General features: G+C 40.7%; 1 protein-coding gene across 2 annotated transcripts; it reads left to right on the top strand.

Annotated features, from left to right (window-relative positions):
* Positions 1–71: 71 nt before the first annotated feature.
* LOC124114981 (dual specificity mitogen-activated protein kinase kinase 7-like) lies at positions 72–21,570 on the top strand. 2 transcript variants are annotated; one of them, XM_046475750.2, is made up of 14 exons: positions 72–247; positions 4,941–5,039; positions 7,088–7,199; positions 7,984–8,113; positions 8,833–8,946; positions 9,636–9,755; positions 10,739–10,846; positions 11,316–11,367; positions 12,030–12,157; positions 13,847–13,927; positions 14,640–14,782; positions 15,272–15,317; positions 17,952–18,059; positions 19,910–21,570. In XM_046475750.2, exons 1-13 carry the CDS (start codon positions 115–117, stop codon positions 18,045–18,047), a joined length of 1,362 nt encoding a protein of 453 aa, XP_046331706.1. In that variant the 5' UTR covers positions 72–114; the 3' UTR covers positions 18,048–18,059; positions 19,910–21,570. The 2 variants fall into 2 exon arrangements, with proteins under 2 accessions (XP_046331706.1, XP_046331707.1); XM_046475751.2 differs by lacking the exon at positions 4,941–5,039.
* Positions 21,571–22,604: the final 1,034 nt, after the last annotated feature.

Raw genomic sequence — 22,604 nt, 5'->3', positions numbered from 1 at the left:
GCATTGTTTGATACGAGATAATTTCTTGTTCTTCATGATGCTACGAAACTACAATTCGGGCGTAGCTCCACCACGCACTAAGCATATTTCGATCATGTGATCTTAGAATCCAACATGTCGTCTAAGAAATCGTTGACTCAAAAACTGAACGACTTGGAGAAAAAGCTAACATTAGAGAACAGATTGCATGAAAATGACAGAAGAGGTAGACCGTTGCAGTCAGGATCCCCGGGCCCCAGACGGCCAAGTAAGTTTGATGGCCAGTGGGTTGAATAAACAAGCAAGCGTTCTGGTGTAGATTGTGAATCTCTAATTTGCTGTTTTGACATTTTCAGGGCCAAAACTGTCGCATCACATGAATTCGTGACAGTATGTTCACACGGTAGCAAATACTGCTATATTTCTTTTGGTTAATCGTTTTTCTATTTATCTGAATGAAATAACTCATTTGAATCTGTATGCTGTCTTTTCTTACCTGTGATCTCTAGGCTTAATCTTAAATCTTTCTCTGGGACTGTCATAGTTTAGACTGTGAAAATATTAGATATTTCCGGACATTCACAACATTGAGCAGTTGTTTACATACCAGAATTTAAAAATACAAAGTTGTTTGGTCTTGTCAAACAATACTGATAACCCATGTCTATAAAACATTTGTACATTTACTTATACACAGACCATGGGCGGATACAGCTTTTTTGGAAAGGGTGGGTGCACAACTAAGATCTATTGGTAATTTATACATAAATAAAGATTTTTTCGAAATAAAAAGGGGGTGTGCACCCCCACACCCCTAGTGGCCTAGTGGTTAAAGCGTTCGCTCATCACGCCGAAGACCCGGGTTCGATTCCCGACGTGGGTACAATGTGTGAAGCCCATTGATGCACTAAAGTACAGAAAATAATGACCCTCCCCTAATGCTTTTCATACTTTGGTTGACCCTCTCCATGTCCTTGTACATATTTGTCATGACCCTCCCCGAACATGTACATTACTTTTTATGACCCTCATATTTTTGTTGACTCTTCCCTGATTCCCCCTTACACCTCCCCCTCCCCATCATGAACGACTAGTTCCTTGCTTTGATAAACTGAGTCTTCACTATGTTCATTTCGTATATTTTAAAATGTTGGCCAGTGACCAATGATGACAGTCCGGTTTCCAGAATGGTAGGGTCCTTTTGGCTTATTCATGAAATAAATGTGGGCCATTCGCAAAAAGAAGCCAAGGAATCCAATACAACATTTTCTTGGAACAAACGGTCAATAAATCCCAGATGATACTTGGCCATTCTGTGGTGGTATCAATCTTTAACTTTCTGACATTCAGAATTCATGTTTTTTTATGATAGTGAATCACCACAGTGTTTCAGTCAAATTATATATTTACCGGTACACTAGAACGGTTACAGCAGCACTTGCAATACTGGTACATTCAATATTTTTGGACCGATAGGGTTCATGGCCTATTTTACCAGTAAGTAAATGGCGGTAAACAGAAACACTATAGACATGCTGAGACATTTTAGGAAGAATGTTACAGCTTCATAATCTTCATCAACCTTCTGTCATATGTATAAACAAGCATGCAAGTATTCCACTGCATGAAGTATGCTGCCATTGACACCTAACAGTGCTATGCGATTATTTACTTACACATGTCAAATTGATCTGTCAGTTTGATTTGATCATTGTTGATACTTTATCAAATATTTATGTGCTGGTTCTACAGCATTAGAAATTGGCACTAGTCGTGTACATGGTGTCAGAGCTCCAGATAAGCTGCGTATCTGCATAAAATGCGCATCAGAAATGCAGAAATATGCAGTAAAATAAAATCCAAGCGTATCAAATACGCAACGAACATTACAGATACGCTACAAAAATAAAACTTGTGTGTTTCATCAAAATATTGTGAAGTAACCCTGCATATTTGATTAGCAAATCAGCAACTTATTTTGAAATTATAAACAGACATTCCGTCAAGCTTGCCAAACTCCACGATGACAGTTACATCATGATCATTTGCCATCACACTCTCTTGTGGAAGTATCATATTTTTTAGTCCTATAAAGCTCTCGAACCCACACGACACCAGTGTGCAGGTACTAGATGAATAGTGTTTTTAAATATTTAACTTAAATACCCAAATGTGTAAAAACTTGTAGGTAACAGAAATTTGAATACCCAGATAGAATTACTGATACCCAATGATTTTAAGATGCATGTGTAAAATACCCACGACACCAAAAGCTTATCTGGAGCTCTGTAATATCAATCTGTAGTTTGTCTCATTTAGAATGAATTTTTTAGGGAGTGTCGTGATATGCAGGGTTAGAAATTGGCACTAGTCCTATAGTCCTTGCCCAACTGCCCAATAGTTAAGGTATCATAAGGACTAGTAGATATTTGCCATTTTTAAGGATTTTGCTATATATTATCATTATAAGGACTAGTGGACTAAAAATGTTAGTTTCTACCGCTGTTGTGTGATACATACAAATCATAGAAGCTTGGTAAGTTAACGCCATATTATCGTCATGATGTGATGATGATTGAGTGAAACATTTTGTTTTGATTTGGATCATATATTATAATGAACCCATTGTTCATGCTTTTTGTGAAGCTAATGATTTTTTAAGGCCTTATGTTTTTGTTTAGTTGGTTTACGGACTGACCAACAAAAAGAACCTGAAATTAGAACCAAAATAAAATGACTTGACAAAAAAATTTCCCACAAGATTTTATCACCGCTGTCTGAAGAAATGGTGGCACGTACATATAATAATCTTTATTCTACCCCCCAAAAAACAAATAACTTACTGTATCTTACCATTTTTAACTTGTTTGTTTTTCATTCATAAGTAGCGATGCTAATCTGGAAGTTTTTGTATTTTTCGACCTCTTATTTTGAAGAATTTTTGGCGAAATGTTTTGTCAATCAACCAATAAAAAATAAAAGGCCTAAGCAGTATATTATGTCTTATATTTACAGTATGGGTGTATGATAAACCAGTAACCATGGTAACTGGATCATCTTCCAGAGGCAAGTCCGTTCACTGACTGTTAAAGTTCAGTTTCCACCCTTGCCGAACTAGGCTGGATTTTCTAGGCAATCAGTGGCTATTACGAGTTATGTCCCTTCTATGTCCTTCCTACCATGCCTACTGACCAATCCGATTCCACCTCTCAAATAGCTTACATTTGCTTCAAACAAAATAGCGGCGCCCAGTCAAGACGAGTAGAACGATAATCAAATCTATATTGTAATAAAACGGGTCTTCGCATCAAATCACGAGAGCACCGTGATTAAAAACATGAAACGATTTGGAAAATATCTGTTGACACTGAGTTTGAGGTACACATGATTTGCAAATCCTGTAAGCGACCGAAATCTGCATGGCAGTTTCCGAACCGTATATCGATTCCGTTATGCGATTTTGACTGGAATATGCATAGACACATTAGTACAGCCAAAATATAACTCTATAATACCAGCCTAGTTCGGCAAGGATGGGAACTGGACTTTTACAATCTGTTAACTCCCTTACCTCAGGAAGATGTAACTGGACTGAAAATGAAATATTTTGAAAGAGTTTGTTGACAAGACTCATGTTAAACAGTTATTCCGATTGTTTTCTAGGGATTGTGATTATATGATGTCATTTGACATGTATGTTTTGTAAACATGTCACATAAATGATCTTTTTGCGTTGACAGGAAACTGATTTATCATTGCCCAACATTTGATAAGCTGTAGCATGTTGATTCGATGCTCAGACATAAAAGAAATGTTGTGGTTTTTATCATATTGCCTACCAGACCAACCCCTGATTTCTTTGTGCCAACCTCTGACTATGTTTTCATGCTTTTGAACCCTGTGAGGACCTGGGGTAGAATGTGTCCCCTGACCCTGTTGCTTGTCAGCCCCGTGGGGACCCAGGATAGTCTAGAATGTGTCCCCCAACCCCGTTGCTTTTTCAGCCCTGTAGGGATCGGGGGTAGCAACATGTCCCCCACCCCATTGCTTGTTAGCCCCGTGGGGACCCAGGGTAGCAACGTGTCCCCCACCCCATTGGTTGTTAGCCCCGTGGGGATCCGGGGTAGCAACTTGTCCCCACAATGCTCAGTCTTCACTACAAAAATTTATTTCCCAAAATACGATCCCTAACTTTATTCAGTATATATCCTAAACTTGTGAGTCTGGCATTTGACCAAGGGTTGGTGGGTAGTAACCAATAATACAATGGCCGAACATCTGGTTTTGATTCTCATCATCAGAGCTCCAGATAAGCAGCGTATCTGCGTAAAATGCGCATCAGAAATGCAGAAATACGCAGTAAAATAAAATCCAAGCGTATCAAATACGCAACGAACATTACAGATACGCTACAAAAATAAAACTTGTGCGTATCATCAAAATATTGTGAAGTAACCCTGCGTATTCGATTAGCAAATCAGCAACTTATTTTGAAATTATAAACGGGCATTCCGTCAACCTTGCCAAACTCCACGATGACAGTTACATCATGATCATTTCCCATCACACTTTCTTGTGGAAGTATCGTGGTATGTTTGAGTCCTATAAAGCTCTCGAACCCACACGACACCAGTTTGCAGGGACTAGATAAATAGTGTTTTTAAATATTTAACTTAAATACCCACATGTGTAAAAACTAGTGGGTAACAGAAATTTGAATACCCAGATAGAATTACTGATACCCAATGATTTTAAAATGCATGGGTAAAATACCCACAACACCAAAAGCTTATTTGGAGCTCTGCATCATGTGTGCAATCCAATGTCTGGTGTTGCCCCTCTTGCAAATGGCTGGAATGGCTAATAGCAGCATGAAGCTCCACAGACACTCACTCTCTAGAACTGAAACCACAACCTTTGTTTTCAGCCTAACATTTATTTCCTTGTCTTGTGTTTGCCAGTCGTCCCAAGCTGGAATGATTACTATCATCACAACTCCTGTGATAACAACTCACCTTTCCTATGGGATGTCTCCAGGTTTCGGGTCCCCAGAAACGAAAGTAGGAAAAAATGACATTTTAATATATTTTTTTCACTCAAAAATGAATTGAGTATGCTTGTTTAGCTTATTAGTGTTTTGTTTGGATGGTTACGTTGTTTGCTTAAACTATTTTGAAAAGATGGACTGAGAATATTTTGCGATTATTTGTAATATGTGGTGGTAGTGTATGTGCACATGGTTGAACGGGTTGTTCTTGATGCTAGTGAGATATTTCCAGTGTTTAGATAACCATTTCCAGTTGTAGGGGCCAGTGGGGTAGCCTAGTGGTAAAAGTGTTCACTTGTCAAAGTCAAAGACCCGGGTGCGATTCCCTACATGGGTACAATGTTTGAAGCCCATTTCTGGTGTCCCCCGCCGTAATATTGCTGGAATATTGCTAAAAGCGGCGTAGAGCCATACTCACTCACTCACTCCAGTGGTAGGAGACAACCATTGAAGGAGTCATGATGACATGAAATATTTAGACATACTTACAATGCTCCTTTGTGTAGAACAATCATATTAAGTATGTTTTACTTTAACACTGAGGTGTCCCACGAAAAATGGTTCTTAACAGACTTGAGATGGTGAGCTGACTGCATGGTTACCATGGTTACGAAGCATGTAAGACTACCTTAGAGGTTTCCCTCTCATGACTTATCTTGTGACTTTTTAATCAGAAAAGACAACTGGAATTTTTACGTGAATTGGAAGAATGCTTGAACTAGCACCACCGAAGTCATTGAATAGAAAAATCTATTTATCTTTTTCTGAAATTAACACGAGACTCGACTAATCAGATGAAAGATTTCATTTGCAAGTGAAATCTTGTCTTGAAAGCATGGCAGCATGAATTACATAACTATACCTCACTACTCAACTTGACACTGTCTATAACTTCATCTGATAAACTGGCTTTCCATCTCTGCATCTTGTATGCCACCCAGGAAACTATGCATGTCATGGCTGTTAGTGTTGACACATTTATTCTACACATGCCACATTGCTTGTGTCGATTGGCCAATTGAAATGCGAAAGTTAACCCAGAAAAATCAGTACATGTATACAGAATAAAATTATGAAATCAGTAAATAACCACACAAGATCAATGAACAGTCAACAAATTATATTGAAATACACAGGATTTGGTTTACAGTCATTAAGGACAATACAATGGTCAAGGCATATGATACAATGACCGCATCATGGCAGCAGCAAAAATGGTACTTTCCTGATAGGTATGCTCTCTACATTGGGCAAATAGGTAAGTCAGGTCATAGATGAAAGGCCTTGAATCAACCGCGTTTGGCTCTAACATAGGTATAGCCAACCTTCCAGAGATTTCAAGAGGGGTCTTGAACCATGTAGTCTGTCAACAACTGTAAACAAGGGACCAGTCAATCCTGCTCACACCGGAGCTCCATATTGGTAGGCTATTGAAGGTGTCAAGCACTGGGACCGAGTTTGGACAATAAGCAACTAAGGGAGGTCACTCTGTTTTGTGAGCTGCTGTGGGCTGCAAAAAGGAGTTTTGCCACACTAGCAATAAGCTAAGACGTTTACAAGCACCTCATTTAAATCACCACAATAATCATCAGAAATGTAGTTATGATATACACTGCCACATAACACCCATTGACCATTCATTGAGATTTAGGCTTACTTTTAAGTTGAAGTTTAGGTAGATTGCAGTTTGCATATATTCATGCCATCCCATTTATGATACTCCGACAATTTTAAATATGATATGAATATGCTGTCTTTTAACTAAATTGTTAATTCAGGGATTTATCTAGGCAGATAGTATGCTCCAAGGCTGCAGCAAATTCAGTTTCGATTTCCAAAGTTTAACAATTCCTGTCAGTATGGTTGTAAGACCAAGAAGGAAGGAGGCCTAATGCTCAGTTATATTTTCTTGCATCATATACAATGTTGAAATACCTTGGAATTCCCAACTTCCGATTTTGAACAACTTTTCCCAAACTGCCTGCAGAGAGCACTCCAGCCTAGATACTATTCTCCTTCAACATGGTCAAGATCAGGTATTTATCAATGTTAACATTGCAGCATTAGGGAGTCATGGGGAAAGCGGGACCAGTTCTCGGTCAAGCTCCGCCCCCTCGTCGGGTCGGCGACGCCCGGAAATGCAGCTTGATTGTCACAGATTTCCACAGGAAAGGTGAGGATTAAATTAAGGTTGATGTGCAGCCACATGTACATGTTGAATGCCATTGGAGTTCAGACGGATTCATTATATTGTAGGGGGCACGGGTGGCCCAGTCGTCTAAGGCGCCGCGATTCGCTGTGCAGAGTTGCGTCCCTTGGGCACGCCAGAAACCTATGATTGTTGGTTCGAATCCCAGTTCGCCCCAATTATGTTTCTAGGTTTGTCAGCACCATACCTGTGCTCGTGGGTTTCACCTAAGTGGTAAACGTCTGAGACCTGTATCACTTCGGGCTTTCCTCCCACATTAAGCTGACATGCCGTGATATAACTGGAATACTGTTAAAAGCGGCGTTAAACCAAACTCACTCACTCATTATATTGTATTGTATTATTCCAATCTTTAATAATGATTTTACAACCAGTCTCCAACACTAGGTGCCGTATGGGTCAGTTTGACCTTTCCTTCAAAGTTGAACTTTATGTCAAGATATGACTGAAACTGTTGAAACCAACAAACAATTGCATTCTCTTCACATTAGTACCAAGAGGTTGTCTTATGCATACAGGGGCGGTCGAGTAGCCTAGTGGTTAAAGCGTTCGCTCGTCACGCTGAAGACCCGGGTTCGATTACCGACATGGGTACAATGTGTGAAGCCCATTTCTGGTGTCCCCCTGCCGTGATATTGCTGGAATATTGCTAAAAGCGGCGTAAAACCATACTCACTCACTCTTATGCATACAGGTGCATAGTTGACAAAAACGTGACATGTCTTTTTGTGTCCATTTCCTTGTTCAGTGGTCGGCGCCGCCCGGGCATGCAGTTGGATTGTCAACGAGGGCAACACAAGGCACCAGACAGCGGGGAGATTGATCAGAAGTATGAAGAAATCATGAAGCAGTCTGGGATCCTCTCCATTAACGGAAACGTGAGTCCGCTGATGCTGCACGTTTTCAACATGGCTATTAAACACACAGTGCCATTTAGAAAGTGGTCAAATGTAACAAATGTTATATTTGGGATAACACTTTCTTATCAAAGTACAGATTGTAGTACTCTATTTTTAGAGGGGGTTTGAGTCCCATCCGGGATTGGAACCCACACTGCCAGAGTGAGGCACCTAATCACCAGCATTTAAAGTCAGTGATCGCAGCCACCAAGCTTCCATGGCTTCCACTCTGTGAGTTGTCGATTGTCGACTAGGTGCCTCACTCTGGCAATGGTGGTTCTAATCCCGGATGGAACTCAAACCTTCCCCTCCCCCCCCAAAAAAAAGGACATAGAATCTGTACTTTACTGAGAAAGTGTTATCCCAAATATAACATTTTTTACAACATGGCTATTGTTCATGCATTCCTCATTCTTTCGTATTTGTTACGAATTTGCAACTAAAATACGATAATAAGATTTCTTCCCTAATTCATATCTTCACGAATATCTGTAAGATTGCTGATTTGACGCTAAGCAATGTATTCACACACTTTTGTAATTCACAAGGTCTTTGGAACTTTCGTCGGGGAGTTAATGGATGACCTCGGGCTTCTGCAAATGATAAAATCCCTGAAAAATAGCGTTACCCTTGTATTGTAATGCTTTTGCCATTGTGGTAGATTTGGGTCAGTATTGATATTATGAATTGTTTTTCAGAAATACCCAACTGATATTAGTGACATGGAGCCCTTGGGTGAACTGGGTCACGGCACCTGCGGCCAAGTCGTGAGGATGAGGCACAAGCTTACGCAGCACCCCATGGCTGTCAAGGTCAGGGTCATCCACATTTTGCCAGAGCTACTATCTGGAATTATGTATACCTAGTACTTAACACAAGGTCTTCGTTCTCTGGCCTTGAGGGCATCTACAAGACATTAAACACTGTTTATATCTTGACGTTCCTAGATACCGATATTTGGCCCCATATCTGCTGCAAATATCTTTAAAAATTCCGAAGTTAAAATTAAAATGCTCTCAGTCAAAGTTATTAAAGTGTTTTAGTTTTGTGAAGTTGGTTTGTGTTTCACTAACAGTACCAGTTAAGAGGAGAAGGCTTAAAGACATAGTTGTATGTTTTTGAATCTCACTGTCATTGGATCTCAATTGTGTAGATTGATGCACATGATGTCAGTCACTGGATTGTCCGTTTCAGACTCAATTATATACAGGTTGTTGGGGGGCACGGGTGGCCAGGTCGTCTAAGACGCTGCAATTCGCTGTGCAGAGTTGCGTCCCTTTGGCACCCCAGAAGCCTTTGGTTGTGGGCTGGAATCCCAGTTCGCCCTGATTAAGTTTTCTAGGTTTGTCAGCACCATACCTGTGCTCGTGGAATATTGCTGAGTATGGGGTTAAACAACAAACATCAGAGAATATTATAAGATATGTATATTTCTTTGACATTCATGTATCAATGAGTGATATGCATGAAAAGAGCTATGACTCGCACCATATGTTTTCAGCAAATGAGAAGATCTGGCAACAAGGAGGAGAACAAACGTATCATCATGGACCTGGATGTTGTGTTGAAGAGTCACGACTGTCCCTACATTGTCCAGTGTCTAGGAACATTCATCACCTCGGTGAGTCTTCCAGCACTGTCCTGGCAGGTCTCCACAACCTCGTGGGTTTTTTAATACCTTTGGGGCGGTCGGGTAGCCTAGTGGTTAAAGCGTTCGCTCGTCACGCCGAAGACCCGGGTTCGATTCCCGACATGGGTACAATGTGTGAAGCCCATTTCTGGTGTCCCTCCTCCGTGATATTGCTCGAATATTGCTAAAAGCGACGTAAAACCATACTCACTCCCTCACTCATTTTAAGACCTTGACATCTCAATAAGTTGACATTAACCAAGTGTAATTTCTAACCCTCTCCCAAGGCTTGCAAGAAACTTTTGAACGTGGGTTTCAAATGTCAAAAACCTGCATAACTTCAGACTTTTCTTACAGTCCAATAGGAATGGGACGAGTCCAAATTTACTACCCGGGTATCCGACCCCCTATTACCCGAACCTAACTGGGTACACACTGCAGGTCTCAAGAGTTGGGAGTTGTCTGATTGGGAATTGTTTTACCGCAGCCCTGGCCAAAACTGTTTAGATACATGTATCAAATGATCAGATCATGCGTTCACGAAGTTGACCGAAGCGTTATCTTTACTCAAACATATGCAAGTCAAAAAGGAATGTGTGTATCGTCAGAAAGAGATGCAAACATAAGCAACATGTAGTGTCACACTGAGCTATAGTGAGTTTTTGTCTTTAAACAATATGTCACATGACTAACCACGGGTCCGGGTAGTCCTGTGGGTACCCGGGTCCTATTCAGGACCCAACCAACCTGAGTACCCGAGTTACCCGTCCCAGCCCTTCAATCTTAGCTGAAATGCTTTGACATGCCTGAATACTGTTCACAGCTGCGATAAGACAAGCTCACTCGTGTGATTAATTTGTAGCAGACTGCTGTTAAAGGTCAAGGTCACTTGAGATTACGTTAATGAGATCGCCTTAATAAGTTATTATCATCAGTTATGATATAGAATTAGTTATGTCTATTTTTGTTTTCAGAGCGAAGTATGGATCTGTATGGAGCTTATGTCCACCTGTCTAGATAAACTGTTAAAACGAACAAGGAAATCAATTCCAGAAAAAATCCTGGGGAAAATGGCAGTGGCAGTGAGTAACTTGACAAACATTACATCACCTCATGCTGATTCATACCTTTTGCTTATCTCATCTCAATTCCGAAAGTTAGATTCAATTCCCGACATGGGTACAATGTGTGAAGCCCATTTCTGGTGTTCCCCGCTGTGATATTGCTGGAATATTGCTAAAAGTGGCGTAAAACCATACTCACTCACTCTGAAAGGTAGTGGAAACTACCTGAACTGTGTTCCCAGAGAATAAAAAACAGTCCACCCGAACGCAGCCCTGAGCCATGCATGGCTTGAATATTGCTAAAAGCGGCGTAAAACCCACTCATCCCCAAATCAGAATTATCCATTACCAACATTGTTAAATCAAGCTGATCATAATGATGTTTTACTTGTCTTTTAGAACATTATGTCTTTGCAAATGTTGACTGTTTTTGATACAGTAAGATATTTATAGTTTTGGTACTAATATTTGTTTTCTCTTTCCACAGATTGTCAGGGCATTACATTACTTAAAAGAAAATCATGGTGTGATACATAGAGGTAAGCATGGATGATGGACGGTTGCTATGTCTTTGAGTTCTACTTGATGTCTATTTATGTTTCTTTATCTGTTCATATTCTGGGGCGGTAGGGTAGCCTTGTGGTTAAAGTGTTTGCTCGTCATGCCGAAGACCCGTGTTTGATTCCCGTGGGAAGCACTGCCAGACAATCTTGGCCATCTATTAGATATTCCAGATTGTTCTTTTGTTCAGTTTACAAATTTTGAATCGAGAACTTTGTCAAAATATTTTTCAAAGCGTAGCCTGGAATGGATGTTTCCATTTTGAAATTAGTCCATGAAGGTCAAGAAAGCTGCTTTCTGATTGGCTGATTTCACTCCCTCTTAGTCATTTCGTTGGTTGGTCAAAGTTAGTGTGCGGTTGTTCCGACATGACCTGCAATGGGATGTCCTCACATCCTTGAGTCGTGATAGCAAGCACTTAGATCTGATTTGAATGAAATCCGAGGTATATACTGTATTGTTGCATTACCTGACGGAAAATAGAGCTGCTTCATCACTGTTCATTACTACACCTCTCATTGGCTGTTGGCCCTCTATTCACGGGTGATGGACGGAGAAAACAGGATATACAAATGTATAAAGTAAAGATGAATCAATTCTTGTCTTGAAGTTTAATTGTGTCGATTTTTTATTATTTCAGATGTGAAACCATCCAATATTCTGTTGGATGAGAATGGATCCGTGAAGTTGTGTGATTTCGGCATCAGTGGTAGACTGGTGGACTCGAAGGCCAAGACTCGCACAGCAGGCTGTGCTGCATATATGGCAGTGAGTTGGTTAGACATGAAGAAAGGGGCACTCATGTACAAGTTTCCTTTTTCATTGTGTTTGATAATCCTTTTTAACTTGTGAATCCCCAGGATTGTTTTGTGAATTATATTGTGCATTACGTGTGTTGATATGGTTATTACTGGCCATATGTTTGTCCAGTGAATATATTATTTCCCTCCAAGGCGGGATACATTGTATTTTATCAAGATCACATGGACCAATCAGATCTTATCATTCTGACATGACGGTATGATATAATAAATAAGGTCACAAGCTATATTTGTTAAAAAATTTGATTACCAAGTGTGATCTTTAGGCACCATATTTAGCCTCGTCATTGTGATTTCAACAGTGACACTGGGACTATGTTACAAGAAAATCCATCCTTGTATGAAGACAGAATACAATATTTTACCTTCAGTTCTGTGTGAAAAGTGGCCTTAGGTCTATTAACATGTAGTGCTGTGAGGCCACACTTTCTTTTTTATTTGCTTTACAGATTTTTACAGGATAAGACCTGTCGGTAGGTGGGGAAAAAAAGGGAATACATTTGTTTTTGTGGTTTTCTACTTCACTACGGGTTGGCTGGTATAAAAATGGTTTTATGTATGAGAAGAGCCTGCCACACAGCTGTTGATTTAAGCAATGCAAACCTGACGAATCAAGCGGGAATAAAGTTGTGCATCTATGCATCCTATCAATTTCAGGAACGACTAAAAAACTTTCTTTTGATTCCCATGTTTAATATATGTCAATTTCAGTAGATTCTTTTCAGAAAATATTTTTTGGTTGCAATATGCCATCAGCTTAGTAGGGGGATGAAAAAAAGAGCAAATTCTGAATTAAATTTCTTTCCATTTCAACAAAATTTGCCTTTGCTGGATGCGTAGATCAATTAAAAAAAGAGTGTGGCCTAATGATACACTCATAACAATACCCGTGGAGAATGTGACGCCAGCACCCTACTGCTTGTCAGAGAGTGACTACATTGGGAACCTGTGTGAATTTTGGGTAACAATAGGTCCCTTGCAACATATGCTGGTCGTAAGAGGCGACCTTATTGATCGGGTGGTCAGGCTCGGTAACATGATTTATGGCGTGTCATCGTACCTCAAACATTGTCAACAGTGTGGATCGTTGCTCATAGTATCAATCACTGGATTGTCTGGCCCAACCTTGATCGTTTACATACCACCATCCTATAGCCGGAATATAGAAGACCTATGTTGCCAGGGTGAAGTAGCCATTAGTGTTCTCAGAGTTCTCAATATTAGGCTTTAAAAAAATAAAAGAATTAGTTCTCAGGCAATGACTTTTGAAAATATAGTGCGGGCGGGTGATGTTTTTGTTTTTATTTGCTTCAAACTAGTATGTCACCAGATAAACAGTTGTGTACCGTCAACCTGGGAAAGGGCCTATCTACATAAACAAGCATACAAACTCCTATTGCAACCATGACCATTACAGGACATGTTCAGTACATTGGTGCACATGTAAAGGGAAGTAACTGTGTGCTCCATTGGATCGCATTGCTTCTAAGTATTAGAATTTTTTTATTTTTGGGGGGTGAATGGAAATAAAAACTAAACTTGCGGCAGACTTTAGGATGATGTGGGCGGTGCCTGAGAACCAAGATTATTATTATTTTTAGCCTTATATGTACATGTTTATGTTTTTCTTTTTCAGCCTGAGAGAATTGACCCACCAGATCCTGCCTGTCCTGATTATGATATTCGAGCTGATGTCTGGAGCCTGGGAATATCACTGGTAATTTGAAGAACCAGTTTCTTGAATGTTGCTAGAAAATCAGTGTTGTCTATAATTTGAATCAGTTATCCCCCGTGTCATGCTTTTGTGAGAATTCAGGAACTGGAATTTTTGTCACATTTTGTTGGTGTGTATGTGATTTGGATGGTATAAAACTGAAACACATACCTACAGTGACCTAAACAATTTCTCTTTTGATTTTCTCAAAATAGGGCAAAACCTCTTTTTTTAATGTTTTTTGTTTTTTCTGTAGAGAATATTGACATTGACAGTGTAATGTTGTACTTTTATATATCTACAAAATTGGATATTTTGCTTTGATAAGGGAATTTCCAGTGATATTTTTCAATATATTTCCAAGTAACATTGCAAACTTCACATTTCAAGAACAGTTGTTCTGTTGTTTCAACTTAGGTTTTTACAAAAGTCAATATATCTTATGAATGATCAGACCAGAGCCCATGTGCGTTCTGTCTAATGATATGTCACTGCTTCTGGGTCAATGAATAAGATGGAAATCTTCCCATTATTGTGGGTGGCCTAGTGGTTAAAGTGTTTGCTCGTCACGCCGAAGACCCGGGTTCGAATCCCTGCATGGGTACAATGTGTGAAGGCCATTTCTGGCGTCCCCCGCAGTGATATTGCTGGAATATTGTTAAAAGTGGCGTAAAACCATACTCATTCACTCACTCACTTGTACACGGTCTTCCAGGTGGAGCTTGCGACAGGGGAGTTCCCGTACAAAGACTGTAAGACAGATTTTGAAGTTCTCACCAAGGTCCTGCAAGAGGACCCGCCTCTCCTCCCACCCGGAGAGAGTTTCTCACTCGACTTCTGCTCCTTTGTCCGAGACTGGTCAGTTTTCTATGTGTTTTTGATAGGCATTTAGTTATCATTATGATCCGGGTTAGAATAGGTCTTCGGCAACTCAGGCTTTTTGGTGAGAGGCGACTAACGAGATCGGGTGGGTGGTCAGGCTTGCTGACTTGGCTGATGCATGTCATCGTATCCCAACTGGGTAGATATTAATGGATCACTGGATTGTCTGGTCCAGACCTGATTACTTGCAGACAGACATCATATTGCTGGAATCTTGCTGAGTGTGGATTTAAAATTTTAAAAAACAAAATGTCAGGCATTTTGAGATTATTGTTCCTGTTCCATGTCTACATACTGGGGCAAGAACACCTGCCAGTTAGGTTTGTCAAACTTCTGCAACGCAGTGAAAATAATAGTGATACAATGAATACACGTTATGATTTAATTTATTGACATGTCAATTATATCTAACCATGCTAACTGGTAAAATGTTCATGCAGCTGATTTTTTTTTTCAATTTTCCAGTTTGACGAAAGATTACAAGAAAAGGCCAAAGTATAAGAAGTTATTGGTAAGTTCATGCTGCAGCCCTTGATTATCATGATTATTACCTTTAATTTGGATTGCATGGGGAACATGCAGAAGAGAGTTTATGGTTGGTGGTTCGATCCCGAGCTGCATCATACCAAAAGACATTTTAAGATGGTACTTGCTGTTATACTGCTTTGCGCTCAGCATTGAGGGAATAAGACATGGATTGGCTGGCCAGGAGTTTGTATGCTGTGTCTGAGTGGGGTATTCATGTTAAACTGTACCATGGTATCTCTGTGGGATAAAACAAGCATTAGTGTGGATTAGTACAATCAGTGTTCCCGCCGGCTTGTGAAACTACCAGTCCTTGTGAACTGGCAACTCTAAAAATTACCAGTCCCCCTTATTTTTGCCAGTCCCAACTTTCAACAAATAAAAAATATCTTGAATGTGACGTTAAGCCTCACCATTTCACCTCACCTAACAAACAACAAAATGCCAATTAATATTCTGGGTAGAACAGAAGCCAGATTGCATTTTGAGATTTGAAAAATACTTTGTTGATACATTATGTCTTAGGAAGGCTTTAGTGATAAGATTATTGTGAATGCATGCCAACTATTGCATAATGGTGTGGTATTGCTGTCGCATTCTTGACAACAGTGTTACCATGCAGGATGGTGTGATATTGTCATATTATTGCTGACAACAGTGTTACCATGCAGGATGGTGTGATATAGTCATATCATTGCTGACAACAGTGTTACCATGCAGGATGGTGTGATATTGTCATATCATTGCTGACAACAGTGTTACCATGCAGGATGGTGTGATATTGTCATGTCATTGCTGACAACAGTGTTACCATGCAGGATGGTGTGATATAGTCATATCATTGCTAACAACAGTGTTACCATGCAGGATGGTGTGATATTGTCATGTCATTGCTGACAACAGTGTTACCATGCAGGATGGTGTGAAATTGTCATGTCATTGCTGAAAACAGTGTTGCCATGCAGGATGGTGTGATATAGTCATGTCATTGCTGACAACATTGTTACCATGCAGGATGGTGTGATATAGTCATGTCATTGCTGACAACATTGTTACCATGCAGGATGGTGTGATATTGTCATATCATTGCTGACAACAGTGTTACCATGCAGGATGGTGTGATATAGTCATATCATTGCTGACAACAGTGTTACCATGCAGGATGGTGTGATATAGTCATATCATTGCTAACAACAGTGTTACCATGCAGGATGGTGTGATATTGTCATATCATTGCTGACAACAGTGTTACCATGCAGGATGGTGTGATATTGTCATATCATTGCTGACAACAGTGTTACCATGCAGGATGGTGTGATATAGTCATATCATTGCTGACAACAGTGTTACCATGCAGGATGGTGTGATATTGTCATGTCATTGCTAACAACAGTGTTACCATGCAGGATGGTGTGATATTGTCATATCATTGCTGACAACAGTGTTACCATGCAGGATGGTGTGATATTGTCATGTCATTGCTGACAACAGTGTTACCATGCAGGATGGTGTGATATAGTCATATCATTGCTGACAACAGTGTTACCATGCAGGATGGTGTGATATTGTCATGTCATTGCTGACAACAGTGTTACACTGTGAGATGGTGCGACATGGCTGTAACATTGCTGACAACAGCATTATACTGTGAGATTGTGCAATATAGCTGTAACATTGCTGACAGCAGTGTTACACTGTAGGATGGTGTTATATAGTCGTAACCATTGCTGAAAACAGCATTACACTGTGAGATCATGCGGTATGGCAGTAACATTGATGACACAGTTTTAGAGTATGAGATGATGCGGTATAGTTGTATCATTACTGAAAACAGCGTTACACTGTAGGATGGTGTGTTATAGTCATATGATTGCTGACAACAGCGTTACACTGTCGGATTGTGCAATATAGCTGTAACATTGCTGACAACAGCATTACACTGTAGGATGGTGTTATATAGTCGTAACCATTGCTGAAAACAGCATGACACTGTGGGATCGTGCGGTATGGCAGTAACATTGATGACACAGTTTTAGAGTATGAGATGATGCGGTATAGTTGTATCATTACTGAAAACAGCGTTACGCTGTAGGATGGTGTGATATAGTCATATGATTGCTGACAACAGCGTTACACTGTCGGATTGTGCAATATAGCTGTAACATTGCTGACAACAGCATTACACTGTAGGATGGTGTTATATAGTCGTAACCATTGCTGAAAACAGCATTACACTGTGAGATCGTGCGATATGGCAGTAACATTGATAACACAGTGTTACACTGTAGGATGGTGCAGTGTAGCTCTGACCGGTGGTACATTGTTGACTGTGACAATAAGAAATGTTTTGTGGCACCTTCAACCAATGAAAGTATCTTGTATGAGTATGTTTATCAAAAGTCTTCTACTGCTGGGGCGGTGGTGTAGCCTAGTGGTTAAAGCTTTCACTCGTCACGCCGCAGGCCCGGGTTCGAATCTCCACATGGGTACAATGTGTGAAGCCCATTTCTGATGTCCCCTACTGTGATCTTGTTGGAATATTGCTAAAAGCGGCGTAAATCCATACTCACTCACTCACATTTCTACCACTAGAATTTTGAATGTTTTGTTTGATCCCCAGGAGCATCCATTCATCAAGAGATACGAGAAGGAACATGTAGACGTAGCATCGTGGTACATAGGAATATCTAAACTCATTGAGACGAAGGCGTCATGACACCTGTGTCGGGTGAGTCTGAAGGATAGACACAATTGATATACATCGTTAGCATGCTAGGAATCACTCAGTTTAGATATGCAAACATGGATCTCTTCAAATGTCATAGTGTCAGTATGGAATTTTGACATCATGAATTGACCAATGTATCCATGCATAGAATATGTACACCTGGTGATTTTCCAGATGTTACCAATTGCCATAATTTGAGGTTAGCATTTCATAGTTTGCAGGGATGTGAAATCTCCACGGAAACGTGGAAAATCACATCTTTTAAAACAGTCAATCTCATTAAAATCAGATTAGTTTTCGGTACCGCTAAACAAAGATCTGAGGACATCCCATTACAGGTCACGTCATAACGACCTTTAGCAAATTTTGACCGACCAATGAAGTGACTGACAAGAAATCGACAGTAGCCAATCAGAAGGCAGCTTTCTTGAGCTTTACGACACTAGTTTCAAACTGGTGACTACGCTTCGACACATATTTTGACGTATTCTCGATTAAACAAAATAAAACTGATAAGAACATTCTGGAATGGCTTATATATGGCCTAGATTGTATGGATATAATCATGATACCCGTAACTGTCGTTCGGAATACCCCATGTTAAATATTTCGTGGTTGCATGATAAGAAAACACATTCCGACTGTCACTTTCATGATCTGGTAAGCGACGCTCTGATTGGTTGGATGAAAGGTCGTTCTGACGTGCCCCTTAATGGGATGTCCTCAGATCTTTGTTGAGCATAGCGAGAACTAAGATCTGATTTTAATGAGATTGTAAAACAGTAGTCCTAGGGAAAATATCATCCTCTGTATAAAAATTTAATCAAAGATTTTAAAAAAATCCTTCGCAAAATATTATCGTGTTTTCGGACAAACGTCGCGGATTGTCCTGTTTTCGATCAGAGCTTTCAGCATCATATGTTTGCCTTTATTATTATTCATGACACAATACTGTTTTCATCGGATCATAGGTTTTCGGACATCATATGTTTTCTATCATGAATACTTGCACTTTAACGTTTGAATGCATGATTCCACAATGTATCAATGCATAGAGAATTTACACTTGACGATTGTCCGGATATCACTGATTGACACTATTCCTGGTTGGCGACTCAGTATGAATTTACTATTCACTAATGTAACTAGTCACCTAACGGGACAAAATCCGCTGTGCAGAGTACCCTGGGGCAAACCCATGCTTGCTGTAAGAGGCTTGCTGACTTGGTTGATGCATGTCATCATATCCCAGTTGCGTAGATTGATGCTCATGATGTCATTCGCTGGATTGTCTGGTCCAGACTAGATTATTTACAGAACGTTGTCATATGTCTGGAATTTTCCTGAGTGCAGTGAACACAAAGACAACAGCAATACAGTATCCTGCTACATATTTCTGGCGGTGGGATAGCCTTACATTTAAAGTGTTCACTCGGATTCAATTCCCCACATGGGTACAATGTGTGAAGCTTGTTTCTGATGTTCCCTCTCTTTATATTGCTGACGGGGGCACGGGTGGCCCAGTCGTCTAAGGTGCCGCGATTCGCTGTGCAGAGTTGCGTCCCTTGGGCAAGCCAGAAACCTATGATTGTGGGTTCGAATCCCGGTTCGCCCCGATTATGTTTCTAGGTTTGTCAGCACCATACCCGTGCTTGTGGGTTTCACTGAAGTGGTATACGTCTGAGACCTGCATCACTTGGGGCTTTCCTCCCACATTAAGCTGACACGCCGTGATTTGACTGGAATACTGTTAAAAGTGGCGTTAAACCCAACTCACTCACTCACTTATATTGCTGAAATATTGCCAAAAGCGGCTTAAAACACTACTAACATTATATGTTGTCTTGCAGTTCTCAAATGATACGGTCGGCTGCAGATGTCTGTGACGACCACCTCCCGACGTCCACCGTCTAGTTAGACCGCCAACAGCGGCCTGTCAGACGGGCGGTGAAGACAGTCGGTGTACCTGTACCATCATCAGACCTGGCTCAGAACTATACGCGTTGTAACCTGTGCTGAGTGGGGGAGCGTGAGGAGGGTAGACTGAGTGAGTGAGTGAGAGATTGTCGGAGCAATTTAACATGTGGATGAATGAGAGAAACCACCTCAATTGTATGTCCAAGCCCATTTCACTCGATCTGATACATAAGTAGATTGAACTGGTTTGTAACGGATACGACTGAACTGGAACCGGTTTTGCTGCTTTTCGGGTGTTGCTGTTGGTTACTTCAGCATTAAACTGGTTTGTACTGACTGTTACCAGTTGGTAATCCTGGAGGCACAAGCTGTGAGTGTTTGATACTGAAGTGGGACAGAAAGATGAACGTAAGATGTACAGCTATAACGATAGCATCACACTGCATTTGCATCTTCAAAAACATTTTTCAAAAGGATTTTTTTGTTTCTTTTATACAACCAGCCATGTCTTGGGGCACAAAACCTGACAATCTTCATATCAAACAAAAAACAAACATCGGATTTGCCCTAAGTAGTGAGATTTTAGATATTTAATACAATAGCACAGAAATTTATTAAACTAAACATGGGACACCATAGACTTGGAGGCAGATATTCAGCCCCAAATCTGCCCCGAGTCTGCCCAAAGTCTGCAGCAAATGTAAGTAAGTAAAAAGGAACTTTTTAAAATATCTGAGTTTGGCGCATTTAGTTTGACAAGATAAATCCCTGACAGCTGTCCACTATTTACAATTTCAGTCATGATGGAGACTTGTTGGAAACAATTCCACCTTGTCATACTGAAGGGCTTGCTTCATCTTCAGTGATATTATAATGTGCTGATAGGTCTGATGGTTACCTGCATCAACAGAAACACTCGTGGGGATCGGGGCGGTCGGGTAGCCTAGTGGTTAAAGCGTTCGCTCGTCACGCCGAAGACCCGGGTTCGATTCCCGACATGGGTACAATGTGTGAAGCCCATTTCTGGTGTCCCCCGCCGTGATATTGCTGGAATATTGCTAAAAGCGGCGTAAAACTATACTCACTCACTCACTCACTCGTGGGGATCATGAGAACAGGGAAACGCAAGGTCCATCACATGTGTGAAGCAAATACTATTCCTGTTGAAACACCACTGTCATCATATTGTAACAGTTGCTCTGATATCACTTAACATTTCATATATATACTGGTAATGAATATTACCAAAGAGACATTCTACCTTCTGTAGGTGAAAACAGTGAAGGTTTCTTTTCGGCAGGAATTTCACATGATGATACTTTGGAAAGTCTGATTTCAAATTACCAGCCCTCGATTTACATTAATAGTTTACCAACCAATCACCATCTACATGAGGGACATGGGGGTTTGCTACAGTGTTTTAACCTAGAGACCCCCTATTCGCGAACAGTCAACATTGGGGTTATGACATGAACCCCTCAATTGCTCTTCGATCACTGCCGATGGATGAATGAAAACCTGTGAATGCTGGTATACAAACTTTAGATGTGGTCAAAGTCAGTTGTGGCATTACCTGACACAAGTTCAACACAAACAACATAACATTGTCAGCTGTTTCTGTTAGGGCTGGGACGAGTCCTGATTTACTACCCGGGTTCCCACCCCCTACTACCCAACCCCTACTACCCAACCCTACCCGGGTACCCGCTGTAGGCCTCAAGAGATAGGTACAAAATGTCCGATTGGGAATTTCTTTACCATAACCCTGGCAAAACGTATTGAGACACATGTATTAAACAATCTGGTCATGCATACATTGAAGTTTAAGTTCATATCTTTATTCAACCATATGAAAAGTCAGATGGAATGGGTGCATAATTTTTGTCATTAAACAATATATCACGTGACTAACCACGGGTCCGGGTAGTTCTGTGGGTACCCGGGTCCTACTCAGTACCCACCCGACACAGTTACCCGTCCCAGTCCTAGTTTCTGTGAATGGATGCTGTCTGCATTCCATGGTAGGAGAGGATACCTCAGGCTTAATGCAAACGTCAACTACGGTAAGATGAATGACCCTTGATGATCCAGTGAAGAGATAAAGAACATTATTCTTAGTGTGGGTCTTATTAGAGGCCCAGAATACTCACGATCTGAAGGGGCGTCGGGTAGCCTAGTGGTTAAAGCGTTCGCTCGTCACACCGAAGACCCGAGTTCGATTCCCGACATGGGTACAATGTGTGAAACCCATTTCTGGTGTCGCCGGCCGTGATATTGCTGGAATATTGCTAAAAGCGGCGTAAAACCATACTCACTCACTCACTCACTCAGATCTGAAAACATGTTTGTTGACATTGTACAACACTAAAGTTGTCCGTCATTTTCTGAAGCACTCTCTCTACATGGACTACCAGTAAAAGACCTAATGTGGTGTTGACCCATATAACTTGCCCCTTACCATTGGAGATGCAGTATAGGAATCATTGACTCAGCATGTCAAGTTCCTAATATTGTATGGTGTTTTGTATCAAGACCAAACTCTCAAAATATGTGTGGGCGGTGGGGTAGCCTAGTGGTTACAGCATTCGCTCGTCACGCTGAAGACCCGGGTTCCGATTCCCTACATGG

The sequence above is a fragment of the Haliotis rufescens genome, unplaced genomic scaffold (assembly GCF_023055435.1).
Source record: "Haliotis rufescens isolate VD_foot unplaced genomic scaffold, xgHalRufe1.0.p SCAF_8, whole genome shotgun sequence".
Lineage (NCBI taxonomy): Eukaryota > Metazoa > Mollusca > Gastropoda > Lepetellida > Haliotidae > Haliotis > Haliotis rufescens.
Note: the sequence above shows the minus strand (reverse complement) of the source record. Positions and strands in the feature narration are given on the sequence as shown.

Bases quoted from the DNA above. Each gene is read 5' to 3' on its own strand.
- LOC124114981 (XM_046475750.2), top strand. From the start codon at position 115: ATGTCGTCTAAGAAATCGTTGACTCAAAAACTGAACGACTTGGAGAAA. The intron at 9,756-10,738 runs GTGAGTCTTCCA...TTTTGTTTTCAG, and splicing joins TAGGAACATTCATCACCTCG to AGCGAAGTATGGATCTGTAT. The intron at 13,928-14,639 runs GTAATTTGAAGA...ACGGTCTTCCAG, and splicing joins GGAGCCTGGGAATATCACTG to GTGGAGCTTGCGACAGGGGA.